Source organism: Pteropus medius, unplaced genomic scaffold (assembly GCF_902729225.1).
Source record: "Pteropus medius unplaced genomic scaffold, Ma_sr-lr_union100, whole genome shotgun sequence".
NCBI lineage: Eukaryota > Metazoa > Chordata > Mammalia > Chiroptera > Pteropodidae > Pteropus > Pteropus medius.
The window spans coordinates 8,998,879-9,014,856 of NW_024349796.1; the positions used below are offsets into that span (position 1 = coordinate 8,998,879).

The window sequence follows — 15,978 nt, forward strand, 5'->3', positions numbered from 1 at the left end:
CCCCAACCTCATCTACAGATTCAATGCAATATCAATCAAAATCCCAGCAGGCTTTTTTGTAGAAAACTGCAAACTCATATAGAAATGCAAAGGACCTAAAACAGCAAAGCACCCTTGAAACAGAACAGAGCTGGGAGGCTAAAACTACCTGATTTCAAAACTTATAAAGAAAGAGTAATGTAAACAGTGTTACCAGCAAAAAGACAAACAGATCAACGGTACAGAATAGGTCCAGAAATAGAACTATACATGAAAGAACTGATCTTTCTTTTTTTTTTATCCAGGTGCAAAGACCAATGATGCTGAAACAAGTGGCTCTCCATTGGCACAAAATTGAGCTTCAGTCCCTGACTCACAAAAACAAGTGCATTTTTATCCAGACCATACACAAAAAAATTAACTGAAAGTAGATCACGGACTAAAATGTAAATCCTACAACTATAAAATTTCTACAAGAAAATATAGGAGACAAACTTTGTTGACCCTTTTCAGGCAAAGATTTCTTAGATCTAACACTGAAGCACGATTCACAAAAGAACACACTGATAAATTAAACTTCATAAAAATTAAATATTCTGCTCTTCAAAAGGCAGCTAGGGGAATGAAAAGGGAAGTCAGACCAGGAGAAATGTTTGCAACGCATCCTTTAAAAAAGGGCTTGTACTCAGAACACGTAACAAACTTTCAAAACGCAATAATGAGAAAACAATCCAGTAACAAAATGGACAAAAATCTGAAGACACTTCACCAAAGATGACATAGGGTGGCAAACAAACATGTGAAAAGGTGCTCAGATCTTTTAATTTTTAAATGTTAAAATTAAAAAGCTTGACTATACCAAATACTGGCAAAGATGTGAAGAAACCAGAACTTTTAAACGCTGCTGGTAAAAATTTAACAGTGTAACCACTTTGAAAAACAGGCAATTTCTTAAAAAGTTAAATCTATAATACTGTACAATTCCTCGCCTAGGTATTTACTCAAGAGAAATGATAACACGACCATGTAAAAACTGTACACTTATGTTCATAGCTTTAGTTGTAATAGCTAAAAAAACAGCAAAAGTGAAATGTCCATCAACAGGTGACTAGGAAAAACATTACATCCACACAAAGGAATAGTAATTCAGCAATACAAAAGGATGATCTATTGACACATCCAACACCAAGGATGAATCTCAAAATGATTATGCTAAATGAAAGAAACTGGACCCCAAAAAAGTCCATACTACAAAATTCCATTTATATTTAACTCTAGGGGGAAAAAAACTGATCTAAAGTAATGGCAGATCATTTGTCGCCTGGGTAGAAGATGTGGGGTGGGCAGAGCACAGGATTACAAAGGTATACGGGAAAGCTATCGGGGGACGTGACAGCCATAATCCCGACTGCGATGACCATTTCACAGATGTACGTGCATGTGAAAACTTATCAACTTACACACTTTAAATACATGTGGTTTATTATATGTCAATTATCTTCAATAAAGCTTTTTAAAATCTGCGTTGATTTAAATTGCTTGGATAAAACTTCCAAAAACCTGCATCGTGCCAAAGAAAAATTAAGAAGTGATTCTAACTATAGTAAAAACATGAGATCAACAAAATAAGACAAGAGGCCAAAGCCAGCCATGCCCGTTCATTTAGGAACAAAAGCTTCTATAGCTATTTCCCAACCACAAGAGAGTTGAAGAGTTGGAAAAAAAATATATGACTTGCAAAGCCAAAATACTGAATATGTGGCACTTTACAGAGCGAGTTTGCTGCTCCTACTATCAACAAGAGATTACATGATATATGAGTAGCCTGGATCATAAAGTAATTTTAAAAAGGAAAGACCAATGTAGTAACGCAATCAAAATTTTTCAGAAAGCACAATTAGCACAATGGCTTCCACTCCCCAACATACACATATCATCTTTGGAACTTAGGGCACAGAGGCACATAATGAATACAAGAGGTAAATGTAAATGTAGACAGCATATTAATATCCCTCTTCCATATGACCTTTCATATACCTAAACTGCCTACTTTTCCACTAAAGAAATTCTTACCTAATCTGTTCAGTCTGTACAATTCCTTCTTTGTGACCCTCCAAGCGAGCAGCCAATCTCTCTTTATCAAGGCGCACACACTCTTCATCCTGAAAACCATCACTGGTTAGTAAACATTTTAAATTTTTATTTTACTTTTATAAAGGAAAAAAAAAAAACACCATGTAACTTCCCTGACATAAATTCCCACTTATATTCCCACCCATAAAGTTCCAGGCATCACTGACCTTATGTCAATTTTAAGACTACTTTTAGTTACATAAAAACAATAACACTAAATATATGTTGGATCAAGTAAGAACAGAACTGACTGAAAGCTTACCAAAAAACTTGTTACTTTTTTCTTTGATTAAGTGGTCTTCTCATAACATATCACAGCTACTTTTATTCAGAAAGATATCATACAACAAATAAATTCCCACTCTTCAGGAAAGTTTATAACTAAATGTTATGAAAAGCCTTCGCCAGTCAAAAATTTTATTTTGGATCTAGATTTTTTTTTTTTTCCATCTGTTGCCCCAGGTCCTGAATCCGTCAGGACAGGTCAAAACACTAGAAGTGAAACTTTAATGGTTTTCAAAGTGTGTTCTTCCAAACACTAGGAATTCCCACAAAGTATGCCATGGGCCACTTTTTGACTGAATTCAACCTTGGGAACTCAGCTTTTTAATTTGCATATTAGAATTTCAGGTAAAATTTAGTCTGAAAAGTGGTTACTTAAAAACAAAATTTGGTAACTCTAATCTAGCTTAATCCCCATATTCAGCAAAGGAGGACCAGAGTCAGGGTCTATGACTAACAGAATATAAAACTGTATAAAAAGCATTAGTATATTCAAGACCTAAAAGGACACTGTGCTCCAGTTCCTGCTCCAACATTGATCTCTCTTATAAAACTCTTAAGGCAAACATATTGCTCACATGAACACAAGGATGATATTTTAGGAAATGCAGTAAGTTTTTGCCACTAGTAATAACGGCGTAACGCTCATTACTAGAGTTCCTTCAGAGACTGCCGATTTTAAAAACTGCAGCCTAGATTTTAATCAGATCTGCATCCCTACCCTCAAGGTTTCTCCCTCTTAGCATAGTGCCTTGCAGGTTCTCAACAGATCTGCTGAACTGAAAACTGTTTATGTAATATAGCTGTTGAAGTAACTCATTTAACTAACTGCTCTGGAAATAATTTTATTCTATTTCCTGCAGATTTTTCAAATTAGTGGAATCCTAGGAGAAGAGCATTTCTGACATGTTCAATTTTTCAATAATTAAACTGTGTTCAATAATTAAACTGTGAATTTCAGATTTTTCCAAAAAAAATGGTCTCCTTAAATTCACTCATTTTGTATAGTGGGTCACAACTTCCTTTTACACAAAGGAGTTGAGGGAATTTTCAGTTTTACTACCATAAAATGTGTGCCCAGCATTGTGGAATGGCTAGCAGCCAGAGTGCCTGGGTTCCAATCCTGGTTCTATGAACCTCCCAAGTCACTTATTCTCTCTGAGCCAGTTTGTTCGTGGATGACACACATAGTACTGCCTACTTCAGGAGCTTGTGGTAAGGATTATCTGAGCTGATGTATATGAAGTACACAGAACATCACCTAACAGAGCAATAACAATGAGCTGTCATTATTATCGTTACCTAAAACACATCAGGCCCTTGTCTCAAAGTATGATAATTAAAATTACATTATTTTAGTATCAAATTTTGATCAAACAGTCCTATCCCTTTAACAGCTATCTTTCTTGGTCTTAATTGTGTATGCTTTGCTATTTATGTAGCAGGCAAAAGGTATATCTGACTTTTATACAAGTGTGAGATGAAAAGATTTATGGTTTCTAGCCATGTGAACACTTGTGATGACTGTAAGTGTTATTCCTATGTCGTTAATTGACATATGACTGGTTTAGTCATTTCTCAGATCTTAAGTGTGCCTCTGCTGCATAATCTTCCACTTTCAGGGGCCTTCATATGTAATTCATCTGGGACTTGTAAAAAATTTAAATAAATAGTATCACAAAATTCCTAAGGTTTAATCATCTCATTCAGTGCACTAGCTAATCAACAAATTTTCTTTCCAGAAGTAACTGCATTTCTTATGTGGCTTCTATTTCATGTGAACTATCCTTATTTACCAATATTAATATTCTACTTGCTGTCTATAAAATGCTATAAAAACATGTAACCTGAAATGTCAGTATTTTAAGAAGTAACTATAATAAGCATTTCATGTTCATAGCTCTTAAATGTGAAGTAAATTTCCAAACCATCTTATTCCAGCATTATGCAAACTACAACCCAAAGGCCAAACCTGGCCCACCATCTGTTCTGTAAAATTTTATTGGAATACAGCCTTGCCCATTCATTTACGCACTGTCTATGCCTGCCTTCACATCACAATCACAGTGTGGAATAGCTGGACAGATGAAATGGCCCCAAAAGCCTTAAGTATTTACTGTCTGGCTCTTTGTAGAAACACTTTCCTGACTCCTGATCTAGTCCAACATTTTCATCAATAAGGAAAATAAAGTAATTTGTCCATCACATGGCTTATAACTGAGAGATCTTGAACTACTGCTCAAGCTGACTGTCAACTGTTTATTCTATAATTTTTCCAGAAAAAAGCTCCTAGGACTACTCTGAGCAAAGAATTCTTACTGCTACAGAATCCCAATTTCTGTAACAATATGAATCACCTCTAAAATCAAATTCCATTACCTCAATTCGTGGTTTCTTTGCTTCTGCTAAAACTTCATCTGCAGCCCGTTTGACTGTAAGAAAAAAAGAAGTAAATAAATGTATAGTTTGGGGATAGGTTTTTAAAAGTTCAATATAAACATGGACAAGACATACCTTGAGTAGACCGCTGAAGACCTATTTCTAGAGGGGCACTTCTGTCTATACTTGCTGACGTTGCTGAAGATTTAAAAAAAATGTGAGATCAATATTCGAGTACATATATTGAATATTATCATAAGTAAAATGCTGAAGATTTATTATATTACTTTATATATGGTGATTTCCCTAGCTAAAAAATAAGTTTTAAAGCAGCTTTGTAAATGCATTTTACTAGAAAAGATTATTGTGTATTAGAAAGTCTACTAAGAGTGCAAACTAATTTTAACAATTTAGCTTATAAATGATTGAGATAATCTGACTGAAATCAACTGGTCACTTCAAAGAACAGACTCGAATACACATGCATATAGAACTGTATCTATACATAAACATACATATATAAAGGAAAGGTTATCATTTAAGTTAGCAATCACTTTACATTGCAATTTTTAATTATTCTAATTGGTAAAATTTTTAAATTATTTTTAAATTAAATCATTTAATTTTTAAATGGTTCAAAATGATGAAAAGATAACAGAGAGGTGTATCTCTCCCCATCCACCTAGTTCCTATCGCCTTATGTAACTGCTGTTAGTCTCTTATATATCCTTCTAGGATTTCCTTTTGTAGGTACAAGAAATACAAAACAATATTTTTACGTCCCCTTTTCTTACACAAAGATAGTATACTATACATACTGTTCTGAACCTTCTTTTAACTTATCAAATATCACCGACATCTCTCGGTATCAGTACGTGAAGCATTTTTTAACCCTTTTTTTTTTTATAGCTACATGGTATTCTAGTGCATGGTTAAACTGCAATTTAAATAGTTCCAGATCAATGGGCAGTTCAATTTTAACAGTTTTTGTCACGATAAACAATGATACAATGAAAAATTTTATCTATATGTTGCTTCACACGTTTCCAAATTTACTTCTAGAATAAAGCTCCAGATATAGGATTTCTAAGTTCAATCTGTAATGACACATTACTGCCAAATTTCTTCAGCAGGGGTTGTATCAACTGATACTACAACCAACCATATATTATAATATCTATTTCCTCACAGCCTCACCAGAGTATACAATCAAACTTCTAGATTTTTAGCTAACAGGGGAAAAAACTAAAGCTATCTCTGCATAGTTTTAAATTTGCAATTCTCTCATGAATGAAACTAAGCATTTTTCATAATTTTGTCACCTTTTCTGTGAACTATATGAGCAAAATCCATTGTTAGTCTTTTATGTATATATTTTCAAGACCACTTTGTATTATTAGAGAGATTGGCCTTTTTACTGTGATGAATTGAAATACGATTACCCCATCTGTCATCTGTCGTCTTTTTTTTTTTAATAACGCAAAACTCTTTTATTTTTACCATCCCACTTTCCACCACTGATTTGACGTGCCTTTTTAATCATGTTAAACTCACATAACTTAACATTTAACAGATAAATTATTCTATCAATTTATTCATTCATAAGTTTAAATTACTAGGATTTTACTGTTAAGTTATAAACTCTAGAATGGCTAGTATTTTCTTATTGCTCTCTCCAAATTTCTGACACTTACTTTATCAAATGAGTTTTAGAATCATCTTGTCCAGTGCCACCTATTCCTCAAGAAAACTACAGAGATTTTTTTTGGGATCATGTTAAACATAACAAATTATGTTAAAAACTGATTCTTCAAGATATTATGTCTCCCTAAGAACAGGGAATGTCTTAAGATTTGCTCAACTCTTTAATTAAACCATTAAATTAGTATTTTTTTTTTAATTAGCAAAGCAATATTCTTGAAGACTAAAATAATTTGTCCTACAGAAACCACAGGAAATGACGAAGACAAATAAAGGGCAACTCTATTCTGGATTCTGAAAAGAAAAACCATTTGTTCTAAAGCACCGTCCCCAAACTAGCCTGTTTGTCAGGCTCACCTGAGATACTTTTTAAAAACAGAGAATCCCAGATTGTATATCAGAAGCAAAAAAAAAAAAAAAAAAAAAGGTTTTCAAAATATAAAAGCCTCTGCCTATCCTCCTAAACTACATCCTCTTCACAGCAAATTTAAAGGCCTTCCTCAATCCTCTCCTAGGATTCGCACCCTTTGCTTATCAGTATACTTTGCATGCTTAAGACAAGGATTTTGCATTTTACACAGCACCCTGCACAATGCCTTTAAGAAAAAGCACTCAGTAAGTGCTTGCTGAATGCCCAGTGAGGACAGTGCAGGAAGACAACACTCTTGATGATGGTCTTCCCCTCAATCTTGCTGTTAAAGTCATGGAGCAAAATATGGGACAAGACAGCTAATAATGACTCACTTAAAGGTAATAAACTCCACCCCGGGGAAGGTGAGACCAAACGATTCTGTTATATCAACTTATCTGTACTCTGTAAGACAGCAAGTTAATAGCTACTCGACCAGGTACATACCTACTATTAACTATTGTTCTCAGTGCTGGGCATCTGACAGCTGTCTGCCCCTCTGAAATTGCCCTCTAGTCAGAGTGACAGACAATATATAAGTAAACAAACAGATACATTATTTCAGGTCAATATAAGGGATTTGATGGAAAATATATCAGGATGATACTACCCACAGACAGGGTGTGAGGGAAAACAATGCTATCTTATACTTCAGAATGGTCAGGTAAGCAGTCTCTGACAGAATCTCATTTGAGCACAGATCTGAATGAGGTGGTAAGAAGTGAGACAAGTGACACTGTGAAGAAATGAAGGTGAATGCAGAGAGAATAGCAACTGCAAAGGTTATAAGGGTTAAAACAGTTAAAAGAACCAATAAGACTGGACTGCTGTGAGCAAAGGAAGAGTGGATGATGAGGTCAGAAGCATAAGCTTTAGGTAGAAGAACTAGCAGGTGGGTCAGGACAGGGAGTATGAGCATTATCATAAGTGATGAGAAGCTACAGGATGAGAAGCTGCAGGTGAGTGACACAATCAACTTTACTCGTTTTTCCAGACAGGTCACTCTAATGGTTGGCAGAGACTACCCTGTAGAAAACAACGGGTGGGGACCATGAGAGGGCTCTACAGTAGTTTAAAGAGGAGGCACTGAGCAGGGTGGGAGCAGACTGGTTAGAAGTTGGCAGACTTTTAAAGATGGAATAGATGTGGGATATAAGAGAAGGGAAATCAAAGGTTTATCCGGGGTTTTCAGCCTAGGCAACCAGATGAATGGGATACCACTATGGAGATGGGAGCACTGGCGAATAGACCTACTAATCAGTTTTGTTCCCCAGAGGAGCAAAGAAAGGAATCAGCATTCTATTTTTGGATATGTTAAATTCCATATGCCTATTAAATAACCAATGGACGATATGGAGAGTGAATCTACAAATCCGAAGCACAGGAACAGGTCAGTCAGCATTGAAGGCAAGAAGTGTGCAAAATTGAATGAGAGGTGGACAAGGAGCAGAAAGAGAACCACAAGAGCCTGGGCCCCGAATGCCAAGCGAAGAAAGGCTCTCCAAGAGGGCGCAGTCAACAGAAGCAAGTGCTGCTGAGGGGGCAAATAAGCTAGTGTCGGCCTCAAAGTGACTTCGGTGGGATGGTGAGTGAGGAAGACAGCCAGAATGGAGAGGAGTCAAGAGAAGCACGTAAGGAAGCAGTGGCAGTGATACCACACAACTCTTCTTCCAACGAATTTTGCAATAAAAAGGAGAAGACAAATGGAGTAGATAGTAGGAATGTGGGATCAAAATTTTTTTTGAATGAGCGATGTTATTCTATGTCTTCTAAAGAGAATGATGCCGAAGAGAAAACTGGTGATGCAAACAAGGGAAAAGCAACAATTTTCAAAGGCAAAGTTTTTGAAAGTGTGAAAGGAGATGGAATCCATACACAAGGAAGAGGGCACTGGCCTTAGAAGCAAGGACACTACATTCATGCTAACAGGAAAGACGGGAGCATATGGACACAACTGTAGGTAGGTCCATTTTCAGTAGGAATACAAATTCTCTTCCCACTGCTTCTTATTTCATATGGGAAAAAATGATGTCTACTTAAGAAAGCAAACAATTTAAAAATTACTCACATGCTTCACCATTGAGATAGCCAAGTAGATCTTTTCGGTCAGGTCTTCTAACCACAGGAATATTTTCAGTCTGAAATAAAAATTTTAATTAGATAGAAAATCATTTATAAGAAACTTGGTAAAAATAAACATCATGTAATGTCTGAATTTTGTTGCAACATATCTTGACAACATTTACATAGGATCATATGTTTAGAAAAAGACCAAACTAAAAGAACCTATTAAAAACTTGAAAAAAAAATCTAGTCTATGGCCATGCCACCCTGAACACGCCGGATCCGTCTGATCTCCGAAGCTAAGCAGGGTCGGGCATGGTTAGTACTTGGATGGGAGACCACCTAGGAAGACCAGGTGCTGTAGGCAAAGGAAGGAAGGAAAGAAGGAAGGGAGGAAGGGAGGAAGTCTATTAAAAAAGTTAGAAATGCTAAAAAAAAAAAAAAACACAGCTTTGGCTTTTTAAAAAATCTGGAAAAATTTTAAGCATATTAAATTTTGATAACTTTACTCTTGAATTCAATTAATATATACAAAAGATAATCATTAGAAATGAAACAATGACCCCATCCCTCTTCAAAATATCAATTTGAGTCTTTTTTATTCCCTTCACTAACTCTGTGTATTTAATTTTACTCATGTTTGTATATTTGGAGCAAGTATCTTTTTAGTCCCATTGCTTGTTCATTTTATGCAATGGTTCCAAAGTACTTTCTTTTCTCACACCCAAACTAGACCGCCTCAAAATATTCTACTCGAACTCTTCCAAATAAACTAACTTAGCCACTTAACAGTAGGTATATGTTGTTTAGGCACAGGGGAAAATTTAGGAGATCACACAGGAAAATATTAATGGTGGTTGTTTACTTTCAACATTACATTTTTTTTATCCTCAAGTATGTATAAATTCTGTAAGAAGTGTAAAAGATTAAAAAATAAAATCTGGAAACGTACCTATTTTGGTAAAATGGACAATTTTAAGTTCCTACATAAGCAATTTGTAAAGAAGTGATCAAAACAAATAAATCAAATCTGTATACATTAAGCACCAAGCTCTCTTTGGGCCATGAATTCAGTGAATCTTGTAATTACCACAATTTCCTCTATCATTTTTATAATGCAAACAAAGAGTAAGGAAAAACTAGTGCCTTCAGGATTAGTTAAAAACCCTTTCTCACTTTACATAAGCAACAATGAATGAAATAACAAGAACCTTTAGTGTCTCTGGCTACTGGACATTGAGTACTGATTTAATTTCACTGCACCAAACATTTTGCACACAGTGTTTACACACTCGATAACAGATATGAACAATATATATAATCACTTAAAACTAATATTTTTTAAAGAGGCAGCAGACTAACCTTTAATTTCTGCTTATGGGTATAAACATTTAAAAGCCCATAGGTTTTTCTATGCATTTGAATATCATAAATAGTTTAAAATTTTTAATTAATTCTCTTTAAATTACTATTTCTAACATACTTCAACATTTAATCACTAATAAGTCATGTACACGTTGACAGCCAACTGAGAAAGATGGATAACTACTCACATCAAAATAGGGGCTGTGGGTAGGGAAAACTATCTCAAAAATAGTCCACTTAGAAGAGCAAATTACACAAAGGAGTCAAGAGAATAAAACTATAGAACCCTAGAATTTTAGAACCCGCCCTCTCAAATCTGTCAAATATTTACAAAAAAAACAATAGGATTAAATTTCACTTGAGTGAGGGTTCTAAGGGACACCATAATAACCAGTTATCAGTCACACGCATCAAACATTCCCCAAAGACATACTCTCTACACCAAAACCAAGTATCTAGATCACCTATCTTACCCCAAAATGAATGGATATAGCCAACAACATTCTAATTACCACCTAATTCAGTTTTTAAAACTCTAATATGAGTTAATGTGGCTTTATAGAGAGATGCTTCTATTTTAATCTACTAGTTCTCCAAGTCCCAAGTAGTTTCACCCTATATACTATTTTTTCAATACAAATTTGACAATAAATATGTATTTCTTGTTCTAAAAAGCAATGTCCAAACACTGCAATGTAGAAAGCAGGCAAAACTAAATAGGAATTTATCAATAAAGTTGGAAAAAAAGTTTACTGACTAAAAATTAATTTTAAAAAGTAGTCTATTAATGTTGATTCTTTCTGACATCGAAAAAGTTTTAAGATTAAACTGGAGTTCTGAGTATCAGGGTCCTTCCACAGACTCAAAAATTTTTTTAAAACATCTCTATAAGTATCTTTAAAACTTCTGTTGTAAACACTACCAACATTTTACATGTAATAATCTGCATAATCACAATAATCTAATCGAGAACCCCCAGGAGACTTGCATACAAACCAACCTTTCATTCCCCCCCCATTAACAGCTGACATTCTACTCTGCCATTTTGACCACAACTCAAAACTCATTCTTTTGATCTGAAACCCTTGGGGGAAGTTACCCAGGGCAAAGGATACCTACTATTAATTAAATCGAAAAAGTTTTAAAATGAATTCTACTTACGGCAGCACGTCGGACATAAACAGGATGAGAAAGGTGCACATTATTGAGAAGAAATAAGATAGAATCCAATGTGTAGTACTCTCTGGGTTGGCCTTCCTTTCCAGTGCTGAAATAATTAAGGCAAGAGTTTAACTCACAATTCTATTTCAACTCTTTAGGCTTAATCACATGTATTAATTTACCTATACCCACCTTGCTATCCAACAATGGATTTAACATGGCTAACAAAAATACAATGTACAACATTTAATAAGTGCAACTGTCATTAAGGCAAAAGAAACACGAAGGCAGACAATGAAAAAAAGCAAGAAGTGCATATTCATACTCTAAGGCACTACACACTTTTTAGAATTTGACACAAATTAGGTTCTGGGCTTTGTCAACAGACAAACTAATCAGTAACACATTCAAGAGGATCCATAAGAGGAAAGAATCAAACTGATTAGGAGAAGCACAACTATTACCGGTGATAAACTTACAAGAAATTTATCCTATGTCTCCTAAGTAACATTCTCAAAGTAAACACAACGATAAACTTCAGAGGTATAATTCTGACATCCTTCAAATTAAACTTATGATGTAAAGCCAAAATAAATTGTACCTGTGATAAACAATGTAGTCTAGGGGTGTGAGATGTTTAATGAAAGCAAATAAAAACTTGCTCAACAAATGTTAGTATCCAATCTCCCCCTACCCTACATTTTCCCCATCTAGAAATGTCAAAGTATCTGAATTCATCTGAATACTGCCCAGTACAATAGGCCCCAGACCTAATTTTCTAGCCTCCATATCCACTTTTCCTCTAAGTTGATTTATTTCAAATCACACATCACTGTCAATTACTATACTATGAAATCTAATACATGGGTAACAACTGGGGTTTTTTTTTTTATACAGAAAAGCAAAATAACAGCATACTGCATGTGACAGGTAGTTTTACGCTATGAATACAAACATATATACACGTACACAAAGATTAAAAGCAAATAAAGATATATTTATTGGTGTGATTCACTCTTGCAAAAGTTTGATTCTAACCAATCTTTTTTTCACTACTGTCTCCACTAAATTGCTGTCAAAACATTTCCTTTCCAGCATTCATGCCTTTTAAGTATACAGTTCCCTTGTCCTGAAAGACCTAATTCACCATTTCACCCTCAGAATCCCTATCCATTAAAGCTTATTCATTTGTTCACTCATTTATTCAAGAAAAATTTGTAGCATCTCTACATGCCAGACTTCTATGAAACTTTTCCTAACATTCCAAGCTGGAAGTGACTGCTAAGACCTAGAGGTTGCAGCTTCTCTATTCTGATTAGATTAACCTCTGAGGCAAAGACCAGGATCCAAAGAATTTTCCTATTTCTCAGATTGAACCGCTCAACACCCAGACTTCGCCTTAACCTTTTTTTAAAGGAAAAAACAAAATCAATTAAAACTCCAAATTCAATTCTGTCTGTGCAAATTCTTTGGAAAGGGCAAAACATAGGAAAAATCAAAATGTCATTTGTTAACATTTCATAAAGCTAATGAAATCACAAGCCCTGGAAGCCAAAAAACAAAAAATAAAATCCGACCAATCAACTACCTTTCCCTTAGTTTTTCATCAACTCTTCATGAAGCCCACTACGTCCATTTATCAAAATGAGTACGGAAGTTCTAGCCCAAGGGTCCAATTATCCAAATGAAACACCCATGAAACAAACATCAATAAAAAGGCCCAAACGATTCTGACCCATCCCTACATTTTTTAATGACTTAAAATTCAAGACACCCCACGTGGATCGATGTCTGAAAACACTTCTCTTTAAAACACATTTCCCAAAAAGCACACACACACACCATCAATTTCTGACTCGGATCTGCGAAGCTCACTCCATGTTACCAGCAAGTTTCTCCCTGAGGAAACTCCTGCCTGCACCTCCAACATCATCTGGATGACTCCTCCAAAGCCACCAAACCTCCCCGTCCTAACTCCATGTAGTGGGTTCCCTGCCCTCTCTCCTCCAGGAAATCGCGACAGGAGATCAGATTGACCAGGAGCGGCAAGGGCCAGCGGACAGAAACAGCCACAGCACAGGGCGGCCTCGAAAAGGCAGAAGCACTGAAAACACAAAGGGGCGTCCCCCGGAGCGCACCCGCACGCGCGCCGGGCACCCCACACGCACCGGCGAGACGGCCGGCGAAGTCAGAAGCTGCCCGGCACCTTCTGCCTTAGCTTCACCGGGACCGCGGGGCACGGGCGACTCCAGACGCCGCTGCCCGCTCGCCCTCCTCACCGAAAAGTGCAACTTCGACTCCGGAGAAAAACTTTTCCCCGGAGCACCCGCTTTTTTCCCATCCCCAAGGGGGACGGGGGGGAGGGGCCAGGAAAGAGGTCGCCTGGGGGCGACCGACTCTGCCCGGCCACCCCCGACCCACAGCCCTGCCGGACTCACCCCCAAACCACATAGTTGGTCTTCACATTCTTGGGCCAGGAGAACTCGCCGAAGATCACTTCGTCTCCCTTCACCACAATCTCCTTCTTCTGGATGTTGTACTGTCGCAGGACACTGAGCACGTCCGCCATCTTCACCCCCCTCGCCGCCGCCGGCCCCGGGCGCCGCTGCCGCCGCCGCGCCTGCCTCTTTCTGCCCCTGTCGCCCCGCTCTCCTCCTCCGTCGCCGCCGCCGCCGCGAACCAACCGCAGCCGCACTCGCAGCCGTCCGCGCCTACGCCAACAGCAGGGGCAGGAGCCACCAGGCCGCCGAGGACCCCGCGCTGGGAGGCAAGGCCCCACCGCCGGCTGCCCGCGGAGAACGCCTGATGCGTGCCTCCCGCGCCGCGCGGCCGCCGCCAGGGGGCGTCGCCAGGGCCCAGGAGAACGCCCCTCCCAGACTGCCCCTCGGCACCGGCCCGACTCCCGGCCCGCACCTCGGAGCGCAGGGACGCGGCTCCCACGTACGACGCACGTACGGGACACACAGCCGGGCGCACGCGCGCGGAGCACGTACCTCGTCCCCCACCCCCGGCCCCCCGACCCCCGCCGCGCGCACGGCGGGCGACAGGTGCGCGCGCACCTGCGCGAAGGGGCCGCGCCTCCGACCCTAAAGCGCGCGCTGAGTGCTCGGTGACTACCCCTCAGTGCGGCCAAAGGCTCTCAGGTCCCTCCTTTGGCGACGATGGAGCTTGGCGAAAGATTTGCAGAATAATAGGCTTACCTTCCCACCTAGGTCGGACCCGGGCCTAGCAAGTGGCCTCTGGATCTTAGTGATTAAGCCCCTTTAGAAGGGTGAGGTTTGGGGTCGTTTGAGCTTTGGTGGATTCACGTACTGGAAAGGACCTAGTAGTCCAGCGGCGGTCAGTCCGGGGCACCGCATTTGTTACTGCTGTTTGACCGGGGTCAAGCTATGTACCTTCTCAAAGCATCAGTTGGGTGATGGAGAAAATGGACGTAGAATGAGAATTAAGTGAAAAGGTCCAGCAGATCATCAAAATGTCACAAATGGGGAATCTTCCCTCACAGTTCCTTAGATGATGACTTTTTTCCATCCTGATGAGGGGGAAAAAAAAAAAAAACATCACCTTCCACCCTGGCCATTGCCAGTATGGAGTTCGCACCTCCTCCTCATGTCTGCATGAGTTTTCCCCGGGGAGTCCGGGTACTCTGGTTTTCTCCATGTCCCAAAAATGTGCAGGTGAGGTTGTGTCTCCATTGTCCCAGCCTGAGTGAGTGCGGGTAGGTACGAGTGGCCCTGTGATGGAAAGGTAGCCTGTCCAGGGTGGGTCCCACCTAGTACCCTGAGCTTGTTGGAGAGGCTCCAGCCACCCACCGTCCTAAACTCAAACGGGGTTAGAAAATCATTACCTTATTTGTTTTTATCATTCTTAATTGTTAGCTCACTATGATTTCACACACGCCTGCACTCACTCAGATGTAGAGACACCAGTGAACCTCACCGTGCACACCTTTGGGATGTGGGCAGAAATACATGCAGCATGGAGAAAAGTGCACACCACCCAGAGAGTCGCTCTGGCCTGAATACAATTTTTTTTTTTTTTCTCATCAACGTTATAACTAAATGACCTTGAAGAAAACGATGTCACTCAAGGACATGCTGTATTACAGATAGTGTCCTAAGGAGGTAATCAATGGTGGGATTATCCTTTTCAGTAAGGAAACCAGGGTGACTGGGTTTAGTGTTGTTGTAAAGGATAGTGGTATGTGAATGAGACAACAGTATTTTATAGGCGGTTAGGCAGCTAGCTGAGAAGTGTTGAGTGTTTTTTGTCAGTAAAAAAGTGCATGGCTTGGGGAACAATTAGGTTCAGTGGAGACCCTAGAACTGTCAGTTGAAACTTCCATATGCTTTAGCACTGTTAGTTAAGGCTCTTTTGACAAGAAGGGTGTACTTTGGTGGCTGGACCTAATGAAAGACTGAATAATCCTCCTAAGAGTCAGTACCGATCGTGCTTGTTCAGACCTTTCATGAAAAACAACAACAAAAAAAAAGATTTTTGAATTC

The 15,978-nt window shown here is 38.6% G+C and overlaps 1 protein-coding gene and 1 non-coding gene across 2 annotated transcripts in view; one reads left to right on the forward strand and one right to left on the reverse strand.

The window, feature by feature from the left end:
- Positions 1 to 14,263, reverse strand: part of CDC73 (cell division cycle 73) — an 83,931-nt gene extending 69,668 nt beyond the window's left edge. Inside the window, exons 1-6 of the mRNA XM_039883339.1 lie at positions 13,912 to 14,263; positions 11,474 to 11,579; positions 8,952 to 9,021; positions 4,909 to 4,971; positions 4,774 to 4,826; positions 2,053 to 2,141 (exon numbers count right to left, since the gene is read on the reverse strand). Of these exons, the coding sequence (XP_039739273.1) occupies positions 2,053 to 2,141; positions 4,774 to 4,826; positions 4,909 to 4,971; positions 8,952 to 9,021; positions 11,474 to 11,579; positions 13,912 to 14,042 (512 nt within the window). The 5' untranslated portion in view covers positions 14,043 to 14,263. The remainder of the gene's footprint in view (positions 1 to 2,052; positions 2,142 to 4,773; positions 4,827 to 4,908; positions 4,972 to 8,951; positions 9,022 to 11,473; positions 11,580 to 13,911) is intronic.
- On the forward strand, positions 9,197 to 9,314 carry LOC120619403 (5S ribosomal RNA). Its single transcript, XR_005657493.1, has one exon. It is a non-coding gene; the product is annotated as a 5S ribosomal RNA (ribosomal RNA).
- Positions 14,264 to 15,978: the final 1,715 nt, after the last annotated feature.